The sequence below is a fragment of the Ranitomeya imitator genome, chromosome 1 (assembly GCF_032444005.1).
Source record: "Ranitomeya imitator isolate aRanImi1 chromosome 1, aRanImi1.pri, whole genome shotgun sequence".
NCBI lineage: Eukaryota > Metazoa > Chordata > Amphibia > Anura > Dendrobatidae > Ranitomeya > Ranitomeya imitator.
In genome coordinates, this window is record NC_091282.1 from 955,863,972 (window position 1) to 955,888,007 (window position 24,036).

Here is a 24,036-nt window from a genome sequence, read left to right on the forward strand (position 1 = left end):
TGGTGTGAAGCGATGCTCACACCAGACGAGTGTCCCACAAGGAAGGGGGCGGAGCTAGACGCAGAGGCGCCGGTGGGCAGGTCACAGTATGTCGGGCGGGAAAAAGCCCGCCCGCAGAGGCGGAAGTGACAGATCCGAAGACTGGAAGTAGGCCCCGGCCGAAGCCGGGGCCTAAATTAGGAACCGGCGGCCGGGAAACGAGCCGCGGCGCCGGTATAGAGCGCCGGAACTATGCGCCGCGACGGGAGGCTGGCGGCACAGGCGCCGCAGCCTGCTAGGCTGCGCCGCTGAAGGGCGCCGCAGATCCACCTCCTGCGGCGCCGGAGCAGTGCGCCGCGACGGGAGGCTGGCGGCACAGGCGCCGCAGCCTGCTAGGCTGCGCCGCTGAAGGGCGCCGCAGATCCACCTCCTGCGGCGCCGGAGCAATGCACTGCAGCGATAAGCAGCGCGATAGACTGCGGGGCTGCTGCGCTGAGGACTGTGCCCAGAGAAAAACCGCCGCGCTGATAGTGCGCCGCGGAAAGGAGCGAACAGCAGCCAAAAGCTGCCAAGAAAGAAGTGAGAGCGCTGCGGCCAGAAAAGGGCCCCGCACTGGAGCAGAAGGCCCTTGCAGAATGGGGAAAATGCTGGAACTCCAGGAACCGATAAAAAAATCGACCGCGCCGCAAGGATACAGGCGATGACCGGGTAAGAGAGGGTCACAGTCTGGAAGCCCTTAACAAGAATCCCCCCCCTAACAAGGATCTGGGATGGGATAGGGGAAATACTCACCTAAAAAACATCCCACGCCGTACTAACCTTAAAAGAGGGTGAGACATCCAGGGCTGATGGACGTCCTCGTCTCCTCCAACCGACAGGCTCTGGTGGGCGAGTGGGTGGGGGACGGAGCCAGGACCGGACTTCTGAGCACGCTGGTGTGCCAGGATCTTGGTCCTGGTGAGGGATCTATGAGGATACGGGGTGGCAGTACACACCGTACTCATAGTCCGCTTGTGGGAATACAGGTGTGACTGTTCACCCTGTATCCCTCCGAGGAAAACTGAAAGAAAACGACGCACATTGAGGTAGATAAGGGTCTAATGAAAGACCCGTGTCCACCTCCTACTGACACTAAGCTAAACTGAAGAGTATAATGCCAGTCGGTGGGGTGTACACTGCAGAGGAGGAGCTAACTTTTTTATTTGCATAGTGTCAGCCTCCTAGTGGCAGCAGCATACACCCATGGTTCCTGTGTCCCCCAATGAGAGGCGATAAAGAAATTATGTTTATCCACACGCTCACACTTTTTTACTTTTTACTTGCGGTTATGCCATTATGGTATGCTGCCATACATATTGCTAATATTCAATTTCAATATGGGCATATTGCTAATATTCAAATAAATAAAACTTTAGAGTAAATAAGCATTCAATTCAAAAAATGAAAGCATGTTCAGAACTTTATTACAACAGTATGGAAACAGACAATGAGCTTGAAATTATTTTGACAAAATAAAATGTAATTAATTTTAGCGAAAGCTTGAGGGAGAAAAGTTTTAAAAACGGAAAAAAATACTTTAAAATAAGTAGTTAATAATAAAAGATAAAACAAGCCAATGGCCCTGTTCACATCTGCATTATTGATTCTGTTTTCATGTTCGGTCATAGATTACTGGCCCAAATTGAAGAGCATGCTGCGCTATTTTTTCGGAAGCTCTAATAAGGGGCCTGTGATGCAGATATAAACAGAGCCTTAGTGGAAAGTTTTAGTGAGATACTGCTAAAATGGTCTTATTCCAAGCTGAAACAAAACATGTCAACAGACTTGATAAAAGAGAATGGCAAAGCAATGGTTGCCACTAAAGATAAAACACTGAATATTCATGAAATACATATTTACTATAAACTGACACTGTCAGATTGGGAGTCAAGACAGTCTCACTACAGATGAGAAACTGGGTGCAATAAAATAAAGCAACTCTCCCATGGATAGTTTTGATAGTTGGGTAGACTGTTGATGTAAGTAAAAGTTTCTGATGACAGTCCCATATGGACTTTCTGGTTACGCCAGCTACACATTCTGCGATAATTGTAGAGCTACATGAAACATAATAATAACTGCCATTTTAGAGGACATTAGCTGGTTATTGAAAAATGTGTGGTCCCAAATTCACCACCATACCTTGTCTGTGGATATATTTAGCTTGAAGACGTATCACTCAAAGGCATCATATTAGTGGTTGTGGTAGCCATGTTTAGGAGCATTTAAGAACGAGTTATAAGCAACAGTCTGCCTGTAGAAGATTCTATTTGAATACAGTTAATACAGTTGTGGCCAAAAGTATTGACACCCCTGCAATTCTGTCAGATAATACTCAGTTTCTTCCTGAAAATGATTGCAAACACAAATTCTTTGTTATTATTATCCTCATTTAATTTGTCTTAAATGAAAAAACACAAAAAGAATTGTCCTAAAGCCAAATTGGATATAATTCCACACCAAACATAAAAAAGGGGGTGGACAAAAGTATTTGCACAGTTCGAAAAATCATGTGATGCTTCTCTAATTTGTGTAATTAACAGCACCTGTAACTTACCTGTGGCACCTAACAGGTGTTGGCAATAACTAAATCACACTTTCAGACAGTTGACATGGATTAAAGTTGACTCAACCTCTGTCCTGTGTCCTTGTGTGTACCATATTGAGCATGGAGAAAAGAAAGAAGACCAAAGAGCTGTCTGAGGACTTGAGAAACCAAATTGTGAGGAAGCATGAGCAATCTCAAGGCTACAAGTTCATCTCCAAAGACCTGAATGTTCCTGTGTCTACCGTGCGCAGTGTCATCAAGAAGTTTAAAGCTCATGGTACTGTGGCTAACCTCCCTAGATGTGGACGGAAAAGAAAAATTGACAAGAGATTTCAATGCAAGATTGTGCGGATGTTGGATAAAGAACCTCGACTAACATTCAAACAAGTTCAAGCTGCCCTGCAGTCCGAGGGTACAACAGTATCAATCCGTACTATCCGTCGGCGTCTGAATGAAAAGGGACTGTATGGTAGGAGACCCAGGAAGACCCCACTTCTTACCCTGAGACATAAAAAAGCCAGGCTGGAGTTTGCCAAAATTTACCTGAAAAAGCCTAAAATGTTTTGGAAGAATGTTCTCTGGTCAGATGAGACAAAACTAGAGCTTTTTGGGCAAAGGCATCAACATAGAGTTTACAGGAGATAAAAAAGAGGCATTCAAAGAAAAGAACACGGTCCCTACAGTCAAACATGGCGGATGTTCCCAGATATTTTGGTGTTGCTTTGCTGCCTCTGGCACTGGACTGCTTGACCGTGTGCGTGGCCTTATGAAGTCTGAAGACTACCAACAAATTTTGCAGTATAATGTAGGGCCCAGTGTGAAAAAGCTGGGTCTCCCTCAGAGGTCATGGGTCTTCCAGCAGGACAATGACCCAAAACACACTTCAAAAAGCACTAGAAAATGGTTTGAGAGAAAGAACTGGAGACTTCTAAGGTGGCCAGCAATGAGTCCAGACCTGAATCCCATAGAACACCTGTGGAGAGATCTAAAAATCGCAGTTTGGAGAAGGCACCCTTCAAATATCAGGGACCTGGAGCAGTTGCCAAAGAAGTATGGTCTAAAATTCCAGCAGAGCATTGTAAGAAACTCATTTATGGTTACCACAAGTGGTTGGTCGCAGTTATTTTGGCTAAAGGTTGTGCAACCAAGTATTAGGCTGAGGGTGCCAATACTTTTGTCTGGCCCATTTTTGGAGTTTTGTGTGAAATGATCAATGTTTTGCTTTATTCTCTTTTGTGTTTTTTCATTTAAGACAAATTAAATGAAGATAATAATACCAAAGAATTTGTGATTGCAATAATTTTCAGGAAGAAAATGAGTATTATCTGACAGAATTGCAGGGGTGTCAATACTTTTGGCCACAACTGAACCTTTTTTAGCTAATTAACACGGTGTAACTAAACTATAAATTGCCGTTTTTTGCTTCTACAAAGCCCATTAATCCACACCAAGCTAACAATATTAAATGGAAACTTAACTTAGAATTGCTTTGGGATTTTTTATTTTTCAAATTCTGATCTTACAGGGAATCTGTCAAAAGGATCAACCCTCCTAAGCCGTTTATATGGCCATGCAAGTCATACAAAGTTTAAAAAATACTAATATTTTACAGATCTCAGATATCAAGGTATGTCAAGGAGGTGTTAAGAGCTCTGGGCAGGACAGATATCTTTCCTAGAGTCTGCCTCCAGAGCGTATTGTTATGCTTAGTGATGCCCTTGTGTATAAATTGCTACATGTGTGATGATGCCACAGTCATTGCTTTAGCCTTTCTAGAGCCTTTAGCCTTTCTATCGGCACTGGCTTTAACTTCCTGTTAAGTCACTAAGTCATTGCTTATAGAGGGGCAGAATACTGCGCAGGATCGGGGCGATGTGCGTGCACCTTAGCTTTTGTGAATAGATTCAGACGTCACATATGCAACAAGAGGATCAATTTACACAAGGAGGCATCGGCAAGCAATAAAATAAGCTCTGGAGGTAGACACTTGGAATGCAACATGTCCATCCAATAGATCTTAATGCTTCATTTACATATTAAGAAAAAAATGTGGATTTCTCTGCAAAAAGTCATTGTATCGAAGATATCAAGAGATCAGGATATTTGACTTTCCATGACCTGCATGCACATATTAAAGCTTAGGAGGGTTAACCATCTCATAGGTTCCCTTTAAGACATACTGTAACAGTTAATTTATACTATGGCACATACATTAACAACCATGATGTATATTTGTAACAAATAAATACTTTAAGCAGCATCATGACAAACTAAAGCGGAGAGTCTAGAAATTGGGAAGTAATTGTAATAGGAATGATGGAAAAGCAGTTTTAATTGGACTCCATTCTTTTAGAACATAATAGGAAAAAAGTAAGTAACATCCATGCGTTAATGTATTAGTCGCCAGCGACCCAGTAATGCGTTAGTGAAAGTGATGGTGTAAGATTACGTTCAGCATTAGAAAGAAGGCTTGCTGACTAACTGAAATTTCGATTGAGAGATCAATTGAAAAACTAGGCATATGTTAAAGTAGAACAAAATTCTGGTCTTCTGGGACAAAATGTGGTGGAAGCCATGAAAAAGAACAGCATTATTGCGGTCCATGAAAAGAGTAATATGAAAAATGATGAAGTTAAGCCTTTTCTAAAGATTTGTAGTATTCCTTCAGCACAGCCCATGCCTTTGGTGCCATGAAACCATCAGGTGGATTTTGTCCCTCTCGAGCCAGTCTGCGCATTCGAGTTCCAGATATGAATTCATAGTCCTCAGCACTGGGGAAATTGAAAAACATCAATAAATACAAACTATGGACAGAAATATGCATAAATGATAATGCAAACATGTTTGAAATGGCCAAGACACTAGGCTTGGCATATTACTCTATATCTTTGTATGAACATTTATTATTTTGCAGAAGACTGACAACAGACATATTGGCGTTAGCAAGGCAATGCTTTATGTACAAACATGTTTTATGTTCTCTCAACTGTTTAAAGGCATGTGTGTGAGGATTTTCGAGACTGACAGTCTAACCAAGAGAGCACAATTTTCCCTTCCTCACTTCAATTCCCCTTTCTCTGCTTATGCCTTAGTCTGCTTACCAGTCAGCTGATTACCAAATAGTTCAGAAAAGTCTGTAATTATTCTACAATGTGAGGAGGTACAGTGCCTACAAGTAGTATTCAACCCCCTGCAGATTTAGCAGGTTTACACATTTGGAATTAACTTGGCATTGTGACATTTGGACTGTAGATCAGCCTGGAAGTGTGAAATACACTGCAGCAAAAAAGAATGTTATTTCTTTGTTTATTTTTTTTTAAATTGTGAAAAGTCTTTTCAGAGGGTCATTTATTATTCAACCCCTCAACCCACCAGAATTCTGTTTGGTTCCCCTAAAGTATTAAGAAGTAGTTCAGGCACAAAGAACAATGAGCTTCACATGTTTGGATTAATTATCTATTTTTCCAGCCTTTTCTGACTATTTAAGACCCTCCCCAAACTTGTGAACAGCACTCATACATGGTCAACATGGGAAAGACAAAGGAACATTCCAAGGCCATCAGAGACAAGATCGTGGAGGGTCACAAGGCTGGCAAGGGGTACAAAACCCTTTCCAAGGAGTTTGGCCTACCTGTCTCCACTGCTGGGAGCATCATCCGGAAGTGGAAGGCTTATGGAACTACTGTTAGCCTTCCACGGCCTGGACAGTCTTTGAAAGTTTCCTCCCGTGCCGAGGCCAGGCTTGTCCGAAGAGTCAAGGCTAACCCAAGGACAACAAGGAAGGAGCTCCGGGAAGATCTCATGGCAGTGGGGACATTGGTTTCAGTCAATACCATAAGTAACGTACTCCACCGCAATGGTCTCCGTTCCAGACGAGCCCGTAAGGTTCCTTTACTTTCAAAGCGTCATGTCAAGGCTCATCTACAGTTTGCTCATGATCACTTGGAGAACTCTGAGACTGACTGGTTCAAGGTTCTCTGGTGTGATGAGACCAAGATCGAGATCTTTGGTGCCAACCACACACGTGACGTTTGGAGACTGGATGGCACTGCATACGACCCCAAGAATACCATCCCTACAGTCAAGCTTGGTGGTGGCAGCATCATGCTGTGGGGCTGTTTCTCAGCCAAGGGGCCTGGCCATCTGGTCCGCATCCATGGGAAGATGGATAGCACGGCCTATCTGGAGATTTTGGCCAAGAACCTCCGCTCCTCCATCAAGGATCTTAAGATGGGTCGTCATTTCATCTTCCAACAAGACAACGACCCAAAGCACACAGCCAAGAAAACCAAGGCCTGGTTCAAGAGGCAAAAAATCAAGGTGTTGCAGTGGCCTAGTCAGTCTCCTGACCTTAACCCAATTGAAAACTTGTGGAAGGAGCTCAAGATTAAAGTCCACATGAGACACCCAAAGAACCTAGATAACTTGGAGAAGATCTGCATGGAGGAGTGGGCCAAGATAACTCCACAGACCTGTGCCGGCCTGATCAGGTCTTATAAAAGACGATTATTAGCTGTAATTGCAAACAAAGGTTATTCCACAAAATATTAAACCTAGGGGTTGAATAATAATTGACCCACACTTTTATGTTTAAAATTTATAAAAATTTAACTGAGCAACAAAACTTTTTGGTTTGTAAGATTTATGCATCTGTTAATAAATCCTGCTCTTGTTTGAAGTTTGAAGGCTCTAACTTATTTGCATCTTATTAAACCTGCTAAATCTGCAGGGGGTTGAATACTACTTGTAGGCATTGTATATAAAAATTCATACAATGCAGCCTTCCTTTTTCAAGTTATCTAGCAAAGGAAAATTAACGATAAAACAGTCCAAAAGGCTGGGGTGAGGTCCATAAGCCAAAACAACCAATTCCTCCTCTGTCAATTTAGGCCATGAAAGTCTGTACAAGCTCAGCAATCTTTCGTATATGAGCAAAAGTAGCCACAACCTCAGGGCCATATTACCTATTGACAGAGAAGTCAATAAATGGGACTGCACAAAGGTCTAGGACCTATTGTTTCTATATCAAGGGCAGCAATGGATGGGTCATCTGGACACTTGCCCATGGCCTCCTATATGTGTGTATGTATGTGGTCTGTGTATACATGTGTCTGTATGGATATGATATGTGTATACATATATGTATGTGCTTTGTGTATGCACGTGTCTGAATATGCGCTCCGGTATACAAGTATGTCTACGTATGCGCTCTGTGTGTACATGTATGTGCTTTGTGTATTTACACGTGTGTAACAAGTAGTATGTGTAATACACTGTGGGTTTTTTTTGTATTCTGTGGAAGCATGGTTGAAAAGCAATGTCTGACTCATTTGTTCATTTTCATATATTTTTTCATTTATTATTACTTTTGTCAGATTCAAGTTATGCCTGTGACCATTGTGGGTTTTTCTGTCATTAAACGAGGGGTACCAACAATTTTGACCATGTGCGTATGAAATGTGAATAGCAATACTGCTCTAGATAATAAGAAAAAATGTAGATGCTTAGCACATAATCTCACCCATTCATGCATGCCCGGCAGCCAACAACAAGGTGGTCTCACGCTGCTGGGAACCTACTGTATGTGTCTAGTGTGAATACTTCTTTTAGGCTGACATCTGAATTCCTGGGTAAATGTGGATACCGCTCTCAGAAGCCTGTATTTATGGGTAGGCAGGATCCTGCTGTAATTAAAACCACCACATGTTGAACGGTGGAACGCTTTCTTTTTTTTAATATTGTATATGGAGGTAGCTGCTCCTAGTTTGCACCTGTTCACAATAGCTTGGACGTGCCAGTCAGTCTTTTGTTATTTGTATGTCATCATTCTTCATCAAACTGTGTAAAGAGGCAAGTAAACAAGCACCGAACAACTTGAACATTCTCGATCGCTCTCGTTTAACCCCTTCAAGTCGCGGCCCTTTTTCGTTTTTGCGTTTTCATTTTTCACTTCCCTCCTTCCCAGAGCCATAACTTTTTTATTTTTCCGTCAATATGGTCATGTGAGGGCTTATTTTTTGCGGGACGAGTTGTACTATTGAACGACACCATTGGTTTTACCATGTCTTTTACTAGAAAACGGGAAAAAAATTCCAAGTGTGGTGAAATTGCAAAAAAAGTGCAATCTCACACTTGTTTTTTGCTTGGCTTTTTTGCTAGGTTCATTAAATGGTAAAACTAACCTGCTATTATGATTCTCTAGGTCATTACGAGTTCATAGACACCTAACATGTCTAGGTTATTTTTTATCCAAGTGGTGAAAAAAAATTCAAAACTTTGCTTAAAAAAAAAAGTGCCATTTTCCGATACCCGAAGCGTCTCCATTTTTCGTGATCTGGGGTCGGGTGAGGGCTTATTTTTTGCGTGCCGAGCTGACGTTTTTAATGATACCATTTTGGTGCAGATACGTTCTTTTGATCACCCATTATTGCATTTTAATGCAATGTCACGGCGACCAAAAGAACGTAATTCTGGCGTTTCGGATTTTTTTCTCGCTACGCTGTTTAGCGATCAGGTTAATGCTTTTTTTTTATTGATAGATCGGGCGATTCTGAACGCGGTGATACCAAATACATGTAGTTTTTTTTTTTAAATTGTTTTATTTAGGATGGGGCGAAAGGGGGGTGATTTAAACTTTTATATTTTTTTCATATTTTTAAAAACATTTTTTTTTTACTTGTGCCATGCTTCAATAGCCTCCATGGGAGGCTAGAAGCTGGCATAGCCGGATCGGGTCTGCTACATAGCAGCGATCATCAGATCGCTGCTATGTAGCTGAAATGCAGGTGTGCTGTGAGCGCCGACCACAGGGGGGCGCTCACAGCAGGCCTGCATCAGTAACCATAGAGGTCTCAAGGACCTCTATGGTTACCTTCCTGATGCATCGCCGACCCCCGATCATGTGACGTGGGTCGGCGATGACATCATTTCCGGCCGCCTGGCCGGAAGCGCCGGTTAAATGCCGCTGTCTGCGTTTGACAGCGGCATTTAACAGGTTAATAGCGGCGGGTGAATAGCGATTTCACCCGCCGCTATTGCGCGCACATGTCAGCTGTAGAAAACAGCTGACATGTCGCGACTTTGATGTGGGCTAACCGCCGGAGCCCACAGCAAAGGGGGAGACACGACATGCGCCGTACTAGTACGGGGCATATCGTGAAGGGGTTAACAGCTTGATCTCAATTCTTGTAAATGTAAACTATACGTTTGTGTGAGGTGGTATGTTATCATTTTGCGGTCCGACTTTTAACTTTTGCCCAGGGACCCCATTTTGTCTAATACCAGACCTGATCTAGACAAAAATGCAATGCTCTTCAGTGTCTTCTATCGGTAGACCAATCATTAGTATACTCAATGACAATGTCAGTTTAATATTGCCCAAACTACAGGCAGAATGAAATCCATACAATCTTATTCATTATATAGAGCTATGTTTACACAGAGCTACGTTCTTCTCTCATACAATGCAAAGAATTGACAATTGGGTAATACAAGAGATGACTGACCAGCTTCCCTCCAGTTTGGCAGATCTTACCATATAAAATAAATATACCGTATTTTCTGGTGTATAAGACGACTGGGCGTATAAGACGACCCCCAACTTTTCCATATAAAATATGGAATTTGGGATACACCTGCCATATAAGACGGGGGTCATCTTATACGCCCAGTCATCTTATACGGCGTGTGGTTCCCAGGGTCTGGAGGAGAGGAGACTCTCCTTCAGGCCCTGGGATCCATATTCATCTAAAAAATAAAGAATAAAAAATACGGATATACTCACCCTCTGACAGCCCCTGGCTCTCAGTGTTGCATGCGGCAGCCTCCGTTCCTAAGAATGCATTGAGCGTAGGACCTGCGGTCGCGTGACCGCAACATCATTGCAGGTCCTACGCTCAATGCATTCTTAGGAACGGAGGCTGCCGCTTGCAACGCTGAGAGCCAGGGGCCGTCAGAGGGTGAGTATATCCATTATTTTTATTCTTTATTTTTTACATGAATATGGATCTCAGGGCCTGAAGGAGAGTCTCCTCTCCTTCAGACCCTGGGAACCATCCAGGATCGCTTCCTGCATACACCGTACCCGGCGTATAAGACGACCCCCGATTTTTGAGACGATTTTCAGGGGTTAAAAAGTTGTCTTATACGCCGGAAAATACGGTATATTTAATACATACACATACTGTATATACATATATAAACAGACTAAAAATATATTACATACACATACAGCGGGTGAAATAAGTATCGAACGTCATCAATTTTCTAAGTAACTATATTTTTAAAGGTGCAATTGACAAGAAATTCTCACGAGATGTCAGTAACAACCCATCCAAATCTACAGAGGCAAGGAAATAAAACCATAGATGTCCAAAAAATATGTGTAATAATGAAAAATAAAGGAAAAAAGTATTGAACATGATAATGAAAATGTATTTAATACTTTGTAAAAAAGCCTTTTTTGGTGATGACAGCTTCAAACCTCCTGTATGGAGAAACTAGTCACATGCATTGCTGAGATGTGATTTTGGACCATTATTCAACACAAACACTCTTCACATCCTATAGGTTCCCTGGGCTCCTTCTATGATTGCTGAACTTTCGAATGGATTCAGGTCAGGTGTTTTGCTGGGCCATTCTAGCAGCTTTATTTTCTTTCTTTCTCCGAAACTAATTGAGTTTCCTTAGATGTGTGTTCGAGATCATGGTCTTGCTGAATTGTCCACTCATTTCATCTTCATCATCCTGGTAGGTGGCAGCAGATTTATATCAAAAATGTCTCTACACATTTGTCCATTTACACTTCCTTCAATTACATGACGTTTGCCAATGCTGTATGCTGAAAATCAGACCCACACCATGATCCCACCTCCAAACCTAAGTGTTGGTATGGTGTTTTTGGTGTGGTATCCAGTGCCTTTTGGCTTCCAAACATGGTGTGTATTATGGTATCCAAAGAGTTCAATTTTGGTCTCATCTGACCAGACTATATTGTCCCATTATTTCAAAGGCTTGTCTAAATGTTATTGAGCAAACTTTAAATGTAAGTTAACATGCTTCTTGTTCAGCAATAAAGCCTTGGGTAGAGAGTTTGCATACAGGCCACAGGCCTTGGAGGTTGAGTGCATTACTTATAGTTTTCTTTGAAACAATTGTACCTGCTCTTTCTTTGTCTTTATGTAGCTTTCTACAGGTGATCCTTGCCTCTTGGACAACAATTCTGATAATTATTTTCACTCATGTCTGAAGTCTTGTAAAAACCACATGGTTGATGCCGGTTTATAGTGAAATTATGTTCATTCCACTTCCAGATTATGGTCCCAACAGTGCACACTGGAACATTCAGTCGTTTAGAAATTCTTCTGTAAAAAATGCAGTCAGTATGTTTTGCAACAATAAAGTTACTCAGGTGTTAAGACAGCTCACTGTTTTACGCAACATGAGAGGTTTCTTGTGTGGCACCTTGGTGATGAGGTACATTTTAATAGACCATCAATTGAAGAAGCTGGTATTTTTCACTAAGTGGCAGGATTGCATTCTAATTACTGATAGATTTCAGCTGATGTCATGACTTTCCATGGCTTTTTGCACCTCTCTTTGAATCCTTTTTCTATATGTGATTTCACATCATTTCGTAACAATTCATAGACATATATGGTTTGATTTATTTGCCTGTGTGGATTGTATGGTCGGATATCAACATCTGATGAGAATGTCATGTCAATAGCACCTTTAGAAGTATATTTACTTACAAAATTGGTGATGTACTGTAGAGGTACAGTGATAAACATAACTATGTAATGGAGGAACGTGTATGAATTTCTTTCTGCCTGTAGTTCAAGTAGCATGAAACTGCTGACAGACTCTCTTTAAAACCACTGTTAAGTATAATTATTACTATTTATTATTATAGTGCCATTTATTCCATGGCGCTTTACATGTGTGGAGGGGTATACATAATAAAAACAAGTACAATAATCTTGAACAATACAAGTCACAACTGGGTGCAGGAGGAGAGAGGACCCTGCCCGCAAAGGCTCACAATTAAAGCTGATCTAACGCATGCCTGAGGACCCGACCCACGTTTACTTCTCAAATTATCTCTACTACACAAATCTCTGCCAATGCATTGTACATAGGATGTGAAAGCCATTTATAATCATGTAGAAATAATATAACTCGTCTGCACATTTTAACAGTTCATCTCTACCTACCCAAGGTTCACAGAAAACAATGGTCAATAGTGGGGTAGAAATGAATCATTTTACTGGTCTACCCTATGTCCCTGATTGGTTTCTTGTACAAGCAGGAACTATCTGACCAACACAATTTGGTGCGCTCTCTAACATGTAGTGTACAATGGCTCTAAATGAAAAATAAAAAAACATAAAATAATAAATTTGGATCAAACCACAGACAATTAATGTGCAATACCACTATTACATCACAAGCAAAGTCACAATTTCCAAATTGCCTCAGATCTACATCCTCCTAATCAAGTTACCAAGTTGTTCAGGCAGATACAGCACTAAGTCTCGGTAATCCTCGGAGGAGTCTGGCGGCTCAAGACAAACATATTCATGTTAAAAGTAGCTAAAGCACCTGTTTAACGTGGGCGCTGAAAGATTCCTGAAACAAGACTATAGACTATATGTAAGTGAAACAATGGGAGGAACAAGGAATGCTGTCCAAATCTCAGTAATGGTGGTCTGACCACATGAACTGGAAATAGGCTCTCCCACATGAAAGGCTATTTTCCTGGATGATTGTGCAAAGGCTTTTTAGATTAAAGAAAATGGGAGCCAGATCAGTTATGCTGTTACCTCATTCTTCTTCATAATATATCTGTCACCACACAACATTTCTGGAATGTCTTCTGTAGCTTCAATTATAATTTACAAGCCCTAAATGAAATATCAGGGTTGCAAACTGCATTATGTTACTATCCATTTACCTAAATGCTCCCAAACATGCTTTTATGGTAAAGTGAACTATGTTAAGGTAAGAGGATAGCAGGCACAGCATTGGGTGTGCCTCCGTTCATTCCACAGGCCGAGGGATGGAACGTATTGCCACAGACACTGTGATACAAAATAAAAGGATCTTATTATGTCAGGACATGTAAAATGGAGAGGGGGAGGGGAAAACAAAAACTTTTCTGCCATGATGTGCAATCGCTTTCACATCAGTATCATCAGATATCACACTTTGCCAATCCGTAGATTTCGGAGAGAAACGTACAACATATTGATGACATGTTACATGTGAAAGGTCACCACTGAGACCACCTTGATCCAAAATTCAGTTTTTCGGTCTGTCTTGGACATACAGGGAGTAACTTACTGTACAGATTCAAAGTAATCCATGCACTTTTTCTTCTTGTTATAGGCAGCCACACGGAATGGAACAATTTCCAGGGAGATCAGGCCAGGGGCCATGGTGAGTACTTTAGCACCATGTGTAGGCTCATACAGATCCTTTCCGGTTGCTGGATGAGGCATTCCCGCGGGATCTCTACCGACAATGTAGAAATTAGCACCTGCCACCATACGAGCTCTGCAGTGCCACTGGACCTGTAGTTTCACAGACAGTAAGTTCTGTTACATGTACAATTCAACTGCTAACATTAAATGAGAATTCATGATAGACATCATCTATTACGGCAGTACAAATAGTAGAGACAACAGAGAGCTTCCATAATTTTGATGCCTCTGTACCTTTCTTTGCTTTCATCAGATGACATCTTTGCTTTACATCCAGGGGCTGAAAATCTTAAACACATGAAATAGTTGTCCACAATGACTGATTCTTACCACTCATGAAAAATGTGATAAGTCACATTTTCGTGGAAAAAAAACGCATCATGTGCACAAAAATTGCAGAATGAATTCTAAATGATAGGATTCATATGTATGCGTTTTTAATGCGTTTTTATAGCGGAAAAAAACGTGAAAAAACCTGATCGTGTGCATATACCCTTAAATTCAATTTGGGTAATCATATGTGACGAACAGCAAGGACTTGAGGCTGATGCATTTTATCTTCTGTGGTGTATTATAGCAACCTATCAAGAGGCCAAAAGGGCCATTCACTGCCTAGATCATATACAATTTTAGCAAACCCTCAACAGTTTCCAGCCTGTATATATGAACATGTGTTAAATGGAAAACCAATTAAAATCATACTATATAATATCCAGACCTCAAACATCTCTATGTCTGTTTTAAAAATACTACATATCACATTACTGAATACAGAAAATACAGCCATAATAATACTGACTTCATAAGAATATCTTAAAAAAAGTCTGCCATGCAGATAGACATGCCCCCATCAATCAAGGAAATGATATAGATTACTGTAGTCCTAATCTAGGGCTAAGTATGCACAGTATATACAATGGAATATAAAAATTCTTTACCGCATGTTTGTGCATTTCAGAATTTGGCTGAAAAACCCGACGTTATATTCATCTTGTTAACGCCTCTTGTCCTCAGAATGAGATGGGGGCACAGGAGAGCCTTCCAGTTTGGCTTTAGAGATTAATCTTAATAGACATTTATTAAGGCTCTATAAACTATTTGCCCAACTGACTATTGCCAAAAATCTTATCAATGCAATACAATTAAAATCGCACAAGAATTTTAATCCATGTGGTGCAGTAAGTTCCATAGATCTAAACCTCAGGAATGCCTATTTCCCTGGCTAGAAATGCACATACTGTATGAAATGTATCTTCTGAACAAAGCTAAAGTTACAATGTAGAACTTAAAATGGTTGGGTATCTGACATTTAATAAGACCATTAGTAATTTCACAACAACAACAAAAATAAGAGTATCTTGGTGTGATACAAAAGTGACAGAACAAAATGACAACTCCATGCCCCAATATTGATTTTTAACACCATAACTAGAGTTAAAATCTGAAAAGAGAACATTGCAGCTGTAAGGAAAAAATATCCCAGTGGTTGTTCTTAGAGACCATTAACAAATAACGTGTAGCCTAAGGGTGTCCAAATGTTTGGTGCCTCAAAGCCACTGTGGAAAAGGAATGGTCTTGGGTCACACTAGGACCTTTGGTCACATGACTAATGTCACCAAAGGTCCTACTTCCCTTGGAAACTGAACTGATTATGCACAACTGGCATTTTACAAATTGCGAGAGAGTAGGCATGTTTATTTTAGGTGACATTGCGACAGTAATTCTACAATCTTGTGTTAGGCCACATTCAAAGCCTTTCTGGGCCATATTCGACCCACAGGTTGGACACCTCTGGTCAGTCCCTTCCTTTTGCTGCAAGAAAGGTATGAAGAATCTACATTTCCCATGCCTGCCTTGGTCATTACTGCTGCTCACATCAGGAACAGCTGTGATGGACAAAGTATACAAGGGCTCCACATATATTAAACTAATGTCTCCTAGGTCTATAATCAGGATAAAATATGCTACAAAATGTAGTCCTATTTAACACAGTCAAAGTTGAGGAATATAAAAAGAAAACACAGCCTGTAAATAATTTTCTTTTATAGAAAAATGGCATAATGTCTTTTCTGTGACCCAAAGAAAATGATTAAAGCGAGGGATGGGTTTTATATTATTGTTATTTTTTGGCAAAAAGAGAGACTATGTTGGCAAGACTTTGTCTGAGGTCACTGGAAAAAACAGCTAGCATTGAGGGATTATGTTTTTCATTACTTTTCTCCAAAGATGACGCAGGGAAATTAGGATATAACTGCTTTCAAATCTTTGCCTTTAACTGGCAATTGACTAAGGAGCTACAGAAACTATACTCAGGTGTTACTGATCCAATGTATAACAGAGCTACGAGAAAAGTTACTAAGGGAGTCAAAATGATTGTTAAGGTACCGTCTCACAGTGGCACTTTGGTCGCTACGACGGCACGATCCGTGACGCTCCAGCATCGCTCCAGCGTCGTAGACTGCTGTCACACTTCGCAATGCACGACGCAGGAGCGATAACTTCACGACGTATTTGCGATGTAGAAGCTGTTGGTTACTATGCGCACATCGTATACAATATCGTGCACACCTTTGTTACACCATGCGATCATGTCGCCACAGCGGGACACTAGACGACGAAAGAAAGTTTCAAACGATCTGCTACGACGTACAATTCTCAGCGGGGTCCCTGATCGCAGGAGCGTGTCAGACACAGCGAGATCATAAGTACATCGCTGGAACGTCACGAATCGTGCCGTCGTAGCGATCAAAATGCCACTGTGTGACGGTACCCTTAGTCGTGCCAATTAGCACTCGGATTTCAGTAGTCCTCAATGGTGGAACAAAGTTGCAAGTGACCTTAAAGTCATAAAAAATAATTAAATAAAGCTTGCAGGCAGCTTACTGCTATTTCTTCCCCTCAAAAGAAAAAGTGACATTTCAGTACTAGTCGAAGTAATCACTCAAAGCCTTGTATAACAGTATCAAACCTACTATCCTACTCTAATAGTAGGGAACACATACTACAGGTATATGCAAGTATGGTGATAAGGAATGATTACTCAACACACCTCTGTTGGACCAGCATACATCATTGGTGATGGAAAGATAGCTACCACTGTTGTCTCAGGGTCAAGCACATCTTCTTCAAGGACAGCAGCATGCTGTTTCATACGCCACATCAAGGGCACATCATCATCTTTTGTCCATCCTCCTAATGGGTGAAGTAGAAGCACTGGTCGTCGGTAACCCCTTTCCAGCAGTTGCTTGTGGGTATCTTGCATTAGTAGTGCATGTCCATTATGAACTGGGTTACGTAACTGAAATGCAAAGACTGCATCTAAAAGCACAAAAGAATTAAGGCCACTTAATAGGATATTACGGTACAGTGTAAATCCAGGATGCACAAATTAATACAGACATAAAATTGTTAAGGAAAAACTATTCCAAACAATATATATTATGCAGAATGTTTTTTTTTTTTTTTTTTACAGGCTCACCCTTTTGGCATTTATTGGGTAAATAGAGCCCCACGGACACATTTAGCAAAATTCGCATTAGGAGCTTTGCAAAAATATAGATATAAACATAGCCAAATGAAGATTTTAGGTACTCACCATAAAATCTCCCTTATAACCTTCATTTGGTATACACAGGAATCATGACTTTTAGGGTATGTTTCCATGTGCAGGAAACGCTGTGTGTTTGACGCTGCATAGAGACGCAGCGTCAAACACGCAGCGTCCAGATGTTACAGCATAGTGGAGGGGATTTAATGAAATCCCGTCTCCACTATGCGTGGTAACACGCACGCGGCGGCCCTGCGACTCTGGACATGCGGCGCGTCTTTTAAGATCGCAGCATGTCCGTATACCTTGCGGCGACGCTGCGTCGCCGCAAGGTATAACACAGGGCCCTATGCATGGGGTGCGATGATCCTGGATGTGTGCTATGAACACATCCGGCATCATCGCGTCTCCAGAAGGGGCGGAGCTTAGCGCAGAGCGGGTTTGCTGCTCCGACTAAATCGCCGGCCATCCTGAAGGTGGACACGTACCCTTATGCTGCCATCTGGAGTCTGACACTAAGTATACATCTTCAAAAAGACACCTTCCCTGCTTGTAGTACTCTTCTGCTAAGACTTGTATCCCTAGACACAAAGGTAAGAGATTGATAAAGATGTGGGCTGAAGATTAAGTATTGGACAATTAGGGCTGAAGAACAGATCCCTGGAAGCAAAAGACGCAGAAGGCTTCTACTGCATAGGAGGCGTGAACCGTGCCTTAGCAGAGGCGCCCTAGTTTAGACTCCTCTTCAAAATTTTTCAGTTCGAAACCAATGCACAATGGTAGCCCTACATGCCAGCTAACCTCTGCCAGAGCCTGACCGACAATGCATCGAAATGTAGTGTAGGGAAGCACAACTATTAAAGTCGGAATGCTTAAGATCTCAGGGAAATAAAAGCCAGAGTACATAAAGGAAGCAGAGCATTCGCCTCATTAAAGTGAAAGGTGGAGAACACAGGTGGAGAAAGGAAGTTGCCAAATGCCAAACCACTCTCTGGAGAGACACAGGTGAGAGAGCCCCCTCACCGGATGGAAAGGTCACTAAAGAGAAAAAGTTAGTTCCTAACCTAACCAAGGGCAATACAGGTCTGAGACTCAGAGCCATATCTGTCTCTGAATGAGACTTAGCTAAACTGAATTGCTGGATGTTGGCTGCCCAGGATTAACCCCTTTACCCCCAAGGGTGGTTTGCACGTTAATGACCAGGCCAATTTTTACAATTCTGACCACTGTCCCTTTATGAGGTTATAACTCCGAAACGCTTCAACGGATCTTAGCGATTCTGAGATTGTTTTCTTGTAACATATTGTACTTCATGATAGTGCTAAAATTTCTTCGATATAACTTGCGTTTATTTGTGAAAAAAACGGAAATTTGGCGAAAATTTTGAAAATTTCACAATTTTCCAACTTTGAATTTTTATTCTGTTAAACCAGAGAGTTATGTGACACAATATAGTTAATAAATAACATTTCCCACGTCTACTTTACATCAGCACAATTTTTGAAACAAACTTTTTTTTTTCAAGGAAGTTATAAGGGTTAAAATTTGACCAGCAATTTCTCATTTTTACAACCAAATTTACAAAACCATTTTTTTTAGGGACCACCTCACATTTGAAGTCATTTTGAAGGGTCTATATGGCAGAAAATACCCAAAAGCGACACCATTCTAAAAACTGCACCCCTCAAGGTGCTCAAAACCACATTCAAGAAGTTTATTAACCCTTCAGGTGATTCACAGCAGCAGAAGCAACATGGAAGGAAAAAATTAACATTTTACTTTTTAGTCACAAAAATGATCTTTCAGCAATAATCTTTTTAATTTCCCAAGGGTGAAAAGAGAAAATGGACCTCAAAAGTTGTTGTCCAATTTATCCTGAGTACGCCGATACCCCACATGTGAGGGGGAACCACTTTTTGGGCGCATGGCAGGGCTCAGAAGGAAAGGAGCGCCGTTTGACTTTTTCAAGCTAAATTTGGCTGGAATTGAGATCGGACGCCATGTCGCGTTTGGCGACCCCCTGATGTGCCTAAACAGTGGAAACCCCCCACAAGTGACCCTATTTTGGAAACTAGACCCCCTAAGGAACTTATCTAGATGTGTCATGAGCACTTTTATCCCCCAAGTGCTTCACGAAAGTTTATAACGCCCGGGCGTGAAAAAAAAAATCCTATTTTTTTCCACAAACATGATCGTTTAGTCCCCAATTTTTTATTTTCTCAAGGGTAAAAGGAGAAATTGGACCCCAAAAGTTGTCCAATTTGTCCTGAGTACGCTGATAGCCCATATGTGGGGGGGACCACTGTTTGGGCGCATGGCAGGGCTCAGAAGGAAAGGAGCGCCGTTTGACTTTTTCAAGCTAAATTTGGCTGGAATTGAGATCGGACGCCATGTCGCGTTTGGCGACCCCCTGATGTGCCTAAGCAGTGGAAACCTCCCACAAATGACCCCATTTTGGAAACTAGACCCCCTAAGGAACTTATCTAGATGTGTCATGAGCACTTTTATCCCCCAAGTGCTTCACGAAAGTTTATAACGCCCGGGCGTGAAAAAAAAAAATCCTATTTTTTCCACAAACATGATCGTTTAGTCCCCAATTTTTTATTTTCTCAAGGGTAAAAGGAGAAATTGGACCCCAAAAGTTGTTGTCCAATTTGTCCTGAGTACGCTGATACCCCATATGTGGGGGGGGGACCACTGTTTGGGCGCATGGCAGGGCTCAGAAGGAAAGGAGCGCCGTTTGACTTTTTCAAGCTAAATTTGGCTGGAATTGAGATCGGACGCCATGTCGCGTTTGGCGACCCCCTGATGTGCCTAAACAGTGGAAACCCCCCACAAATGACCCCATTTTGGAAACTAGACCCTCTAAGGAACTTATCTAGATGTGTCATGAGCACTTTTATCCCCCAAGTGCTTCACGAAAGTTTATAACGCCCGGGCGTGAAAAAAAAAATTCCTATTTTTTTCCACAAACATGATCGTTTAGTCCCCAATTTTTTATTTTCTCAAGGGTAAAAGGAGAAATTGGACCCCAAAAGTTGTTGTCCAATTTGTCCTGAGTACGCTGATACCCCATATTTGGGGGGAACCACTGTTTGGGCGCATGGCAGGGCTCAGAAGGAAAGGAGCGCCGTTTGACTTTTTCAAGCTAAATTTGGCTGGAATTGAGATCGGACGCCATGTCGCGTTTGGCGACCCCCTGATGTGCCTAAACAGTGGAAACCCCCCACAAATGACCCCATTTTGGAAACTAGACCCCCTAAGGAACTTATCTAGATGTGTCATGAGCACTTTTATCCCCCAAGTGCTTCACGCAAGTTTATAACGCCCGGGCGTGAAAAAAAAAATTCCTATTTTTTCCACAAACATGATCGCTTAGTCCCCAATTTTTTATTTTCCCAAGGGTAAAAGGAGAAATTGGACCCCAAAAGTTGTTGTCCAATTTGTCCTGAGTACGCTGATACCCCATATTTGGGGGGAACCACTGTTTGGGCGCATGGCAGGGCTCAGAAGGAAAGGAGCGCCGTTTGACTTTTTCAAGCTAACTTTGGCTGGAATTGAGATCGGACGCCATGTCGCGTTTGGAGAGCCCATGATGTGCCTAAACAGTGGAAACCCCCCACAAGTGACCCCATTTTGGAAACTAGACCCTCTAAGGAACTTATCTAGTTGTGTGGTGAGAATTTTGAACCCCCACGTGCTTCACTAAAGTATATAATGCCCAGGCGTGAAAATAAAAAATCCTATTTTTTCCTACAAAAATGATATTTTAGTCCCCAATTTTTAATTTTCCCAAGGGTACCAGGAGAAATTGGACCCCAAAAGTTGTTGTCCAATTTGTCCTGAGTACGCTGATACCCCATATGTGGGGAGGAACTACTGTTTGGGCACACGTTGGGGCTCGAAAGGGAAGTAGTGACGTTTTGGAATGCAGACTTTGATGGAATGTTCTGCTGGCATCATGTTCCATTTGCAGAGCCCCTGATGTGACTAAACAGTAGAAACCCCCCACAAGTGACCCCATTTTGGAAACTGTACCCCCTAAGGAACTTATCTAGTTGTGTGGTGAGAATTTTGAACCCCCACGTGCTTCACTAAAGTTTATAATGCCCAGGCGTGAAAATAAAAAATCCTATTTTTTCCCACAAAAATGATATTTTAGTCCCCAATTTTTAATTTTCCCAAGGGTACCAGGAGAAATTGGACCCCAAAAGTTGTTGTCCAATTTGTCCTGAGTACGCTGATACCCCATATGTGGGGAGGAACTACTGTTTGGGCACACGTTGGGGCTCGAAAGGGAAGTAGTGACGTTTTGGAATGCAGACTTTGATGGAATGTTCTGCTGGCATCATGTTCCATTTGCAGAGCCCCTGATGTGACTAAACAGTAGAAACCCCCCACAAGTGACCCCATTTTGGAAACTGTACCCCCTAAGGAACTTATGTAGGTGTTTGGTGAGAAATTTGAACCCCCACGTGCTTCACTAAAGTTTATAATGCCCAGGCGTGAAAATAAAAAAATCCTATTTTTTCCCACAAAAATGATATTTTAGTCCCCAATTTTTAATTTTCCCAAAGGTAACAGGAGAAATTGGACATCAAAAGTTGTTGTCCAAATTGTCCTGATTACGCTGGTACGCCATATGTGGGAAAAAACTGTTTAGGCACACGTTGGGGCTCGAAAGGGAAGTTGTGACGTTTTGGAATGCAGAAATTGTCTGCGGTCGTCATGTTCCGTTTGCAGAGCCCCTGATGTGCCTAAACAGTAAAAAAAAACCACAAGTGACATCATTTTGGAACCTAGACCCCCCCCCAAGGAACTTATCTAGATGTGCCCCCTTTTTGGAACTAATGTACGCTTTCTTGTAAAGTAAATTAGTAGTGCATGGAGGTGTGGTACAATCTGAAGCAATCCTTCATACACAGGCCAGGTTTTTCGGGGCAGGTGTCGCATTGATAAATGGTGTCCTTGCGTATTCCCCTTTTGTAACACACTCGGCACCTTTTTTGCGGCTTACCTTTTCTGCCGGTTGGCGGGACCACCCCCGGAAAATGCTGGCCTGGTACGATACGAGCACCTTCAGTTCCGGAAGTACTGGGGCCCTCTCCTTCCGGAGTACCAAATATCAGGGCCTTAACCACTACCTCCTGGAACTGAAGGTACGACGTATCGGTGTGGCGTGCACATCGTAACAGCAGGAAAGCGTTGAGCATTGCCATTTGTACGATGTGGACGGCCAACTTTTTGTACCACACCTTGGCCTTTCTCAAAGCACTGTATGGTTGGAGGAGTTGATCAGAGAGATCAACCCCCCCCATGCTTTTGTTGTAGCCCAGTACACAGTCCGGTTTGCAGACCTGTGTAGAGGTACCCCGTACAGTGCTGAGGGCTCTGCCATCACCATGTATGGTGGTCAAGAGAAGGACATCCCTCTTGTCCTTGTACTTGACCACCAGCAGGTGGTCGCTACATTGGGCCTTGCTCTCACCTTTTCTGAGCATCTGCCGAAGTAGCGTCTTTGGGAGGCCTCTCTGATTTTTGCGCACAGTACCGCAGGCTGCGGTACCTCGCGCAGAGAGGGATTTGTAGAGTGGGATGCTGGTATAAAAGTTATCAGTATAGAGGTGATAACCTTTATCCAGCAGTGGGTGCACCAAATCCCACACGATCTTCCCACTCACTCCCAGGACAGGAGGACACTCAGGGGGTTCAATCCTGCTGTCCTTCCCTTCATACACTCTAAACCTGTGGATGTACCCTGAGGCACTCTCACACAGCTTGAAGAGTTTGATTCCGTACCTGGCCCTTTTGTTGGGCAGGTATTGACGGAATCCGAGCCGCCCCTTAAAATGGACCAAGGACTCATCCACGCAGATGTCCCTTTTGGGCACGTACACTTCAGAAAACTTTTTGTTGAAGTGTTCGATGACCGGCCGAACTTTGAACAGACGGTCAAAGTTGGGGTCATCTCGTGCGGGACACTCTGCATTATCGGAATAATGCAGGAATTTATGGATGGCCTCAAAACGTCCCCGAACCATGGCCATTCGGAATACTGGAGTGTTATATAAAACATCTACACTCCAATATTGCCGCATTTCTGGCTTCTTCACGATCCCCATGTGGAGGACCAGGCCCCAAAACTGCATCATTTCAACTGCGTCTACAGGAGACCAGTTGGAAAATGATGTACCGGGGTTTTGCTCCAAAAATTGACGAGCATACAAATTAGTTTGCTCCACCATGAGGTTAATAAAATCCTCAGAGAAAAAGACTTTGAAAAAGTCTGTTTCTGTGAGGCCCGTGGTGTCAAACTTGATTCCTGATTCTGCCACAAAATCAGGAATCAGTGGCTCGTAATTTTCGGGGGGCGAGGTCCATGTGGGTTCCGCAGTGGGGAGCGCTGGTTCAGGAGTGGTGGGGGCTGCCTCATCTTCTGT

General features: G+C 42.4%; 1 protein-coding gene across 1 annotated transcript in view; it reads right to left on the reverse strand.

The window, feature by feature from the left end:
• Positions 1 to 1,420: 1,420 nt before the first annotated feature.
• PAPSS1 (3'-phosphoadenosine 5'-phosphosulfate synthase 1) overlaps positions 1,421 to 24,036 on the reverse strand; it is a 116,466-nt gene continuing 93,850 nt past the window's right edge. The window contains exons 10-12 of the mRNA XM_069743725.1: positions 17,099 to 17,367; positions 13,910 to 14,139; positions 1,421 to 5,337 (exon numbers count right to left, since the gene is read on the reverse strand). Of these exons, the coding sequence (XP_069599826.1) occupies positions 5,199 to 5,337; positions 13,910 to 14,139; positions 17,099 to 17,367 (638 nt within the window). The 3' untranslated portion in view covers positions 1,421 to 5,198. The remainder of the gene's footprint in view (positions 5,338 to 13,909; positions 14,140 to 17,098; positions 17,368 to 24,036) is intronic.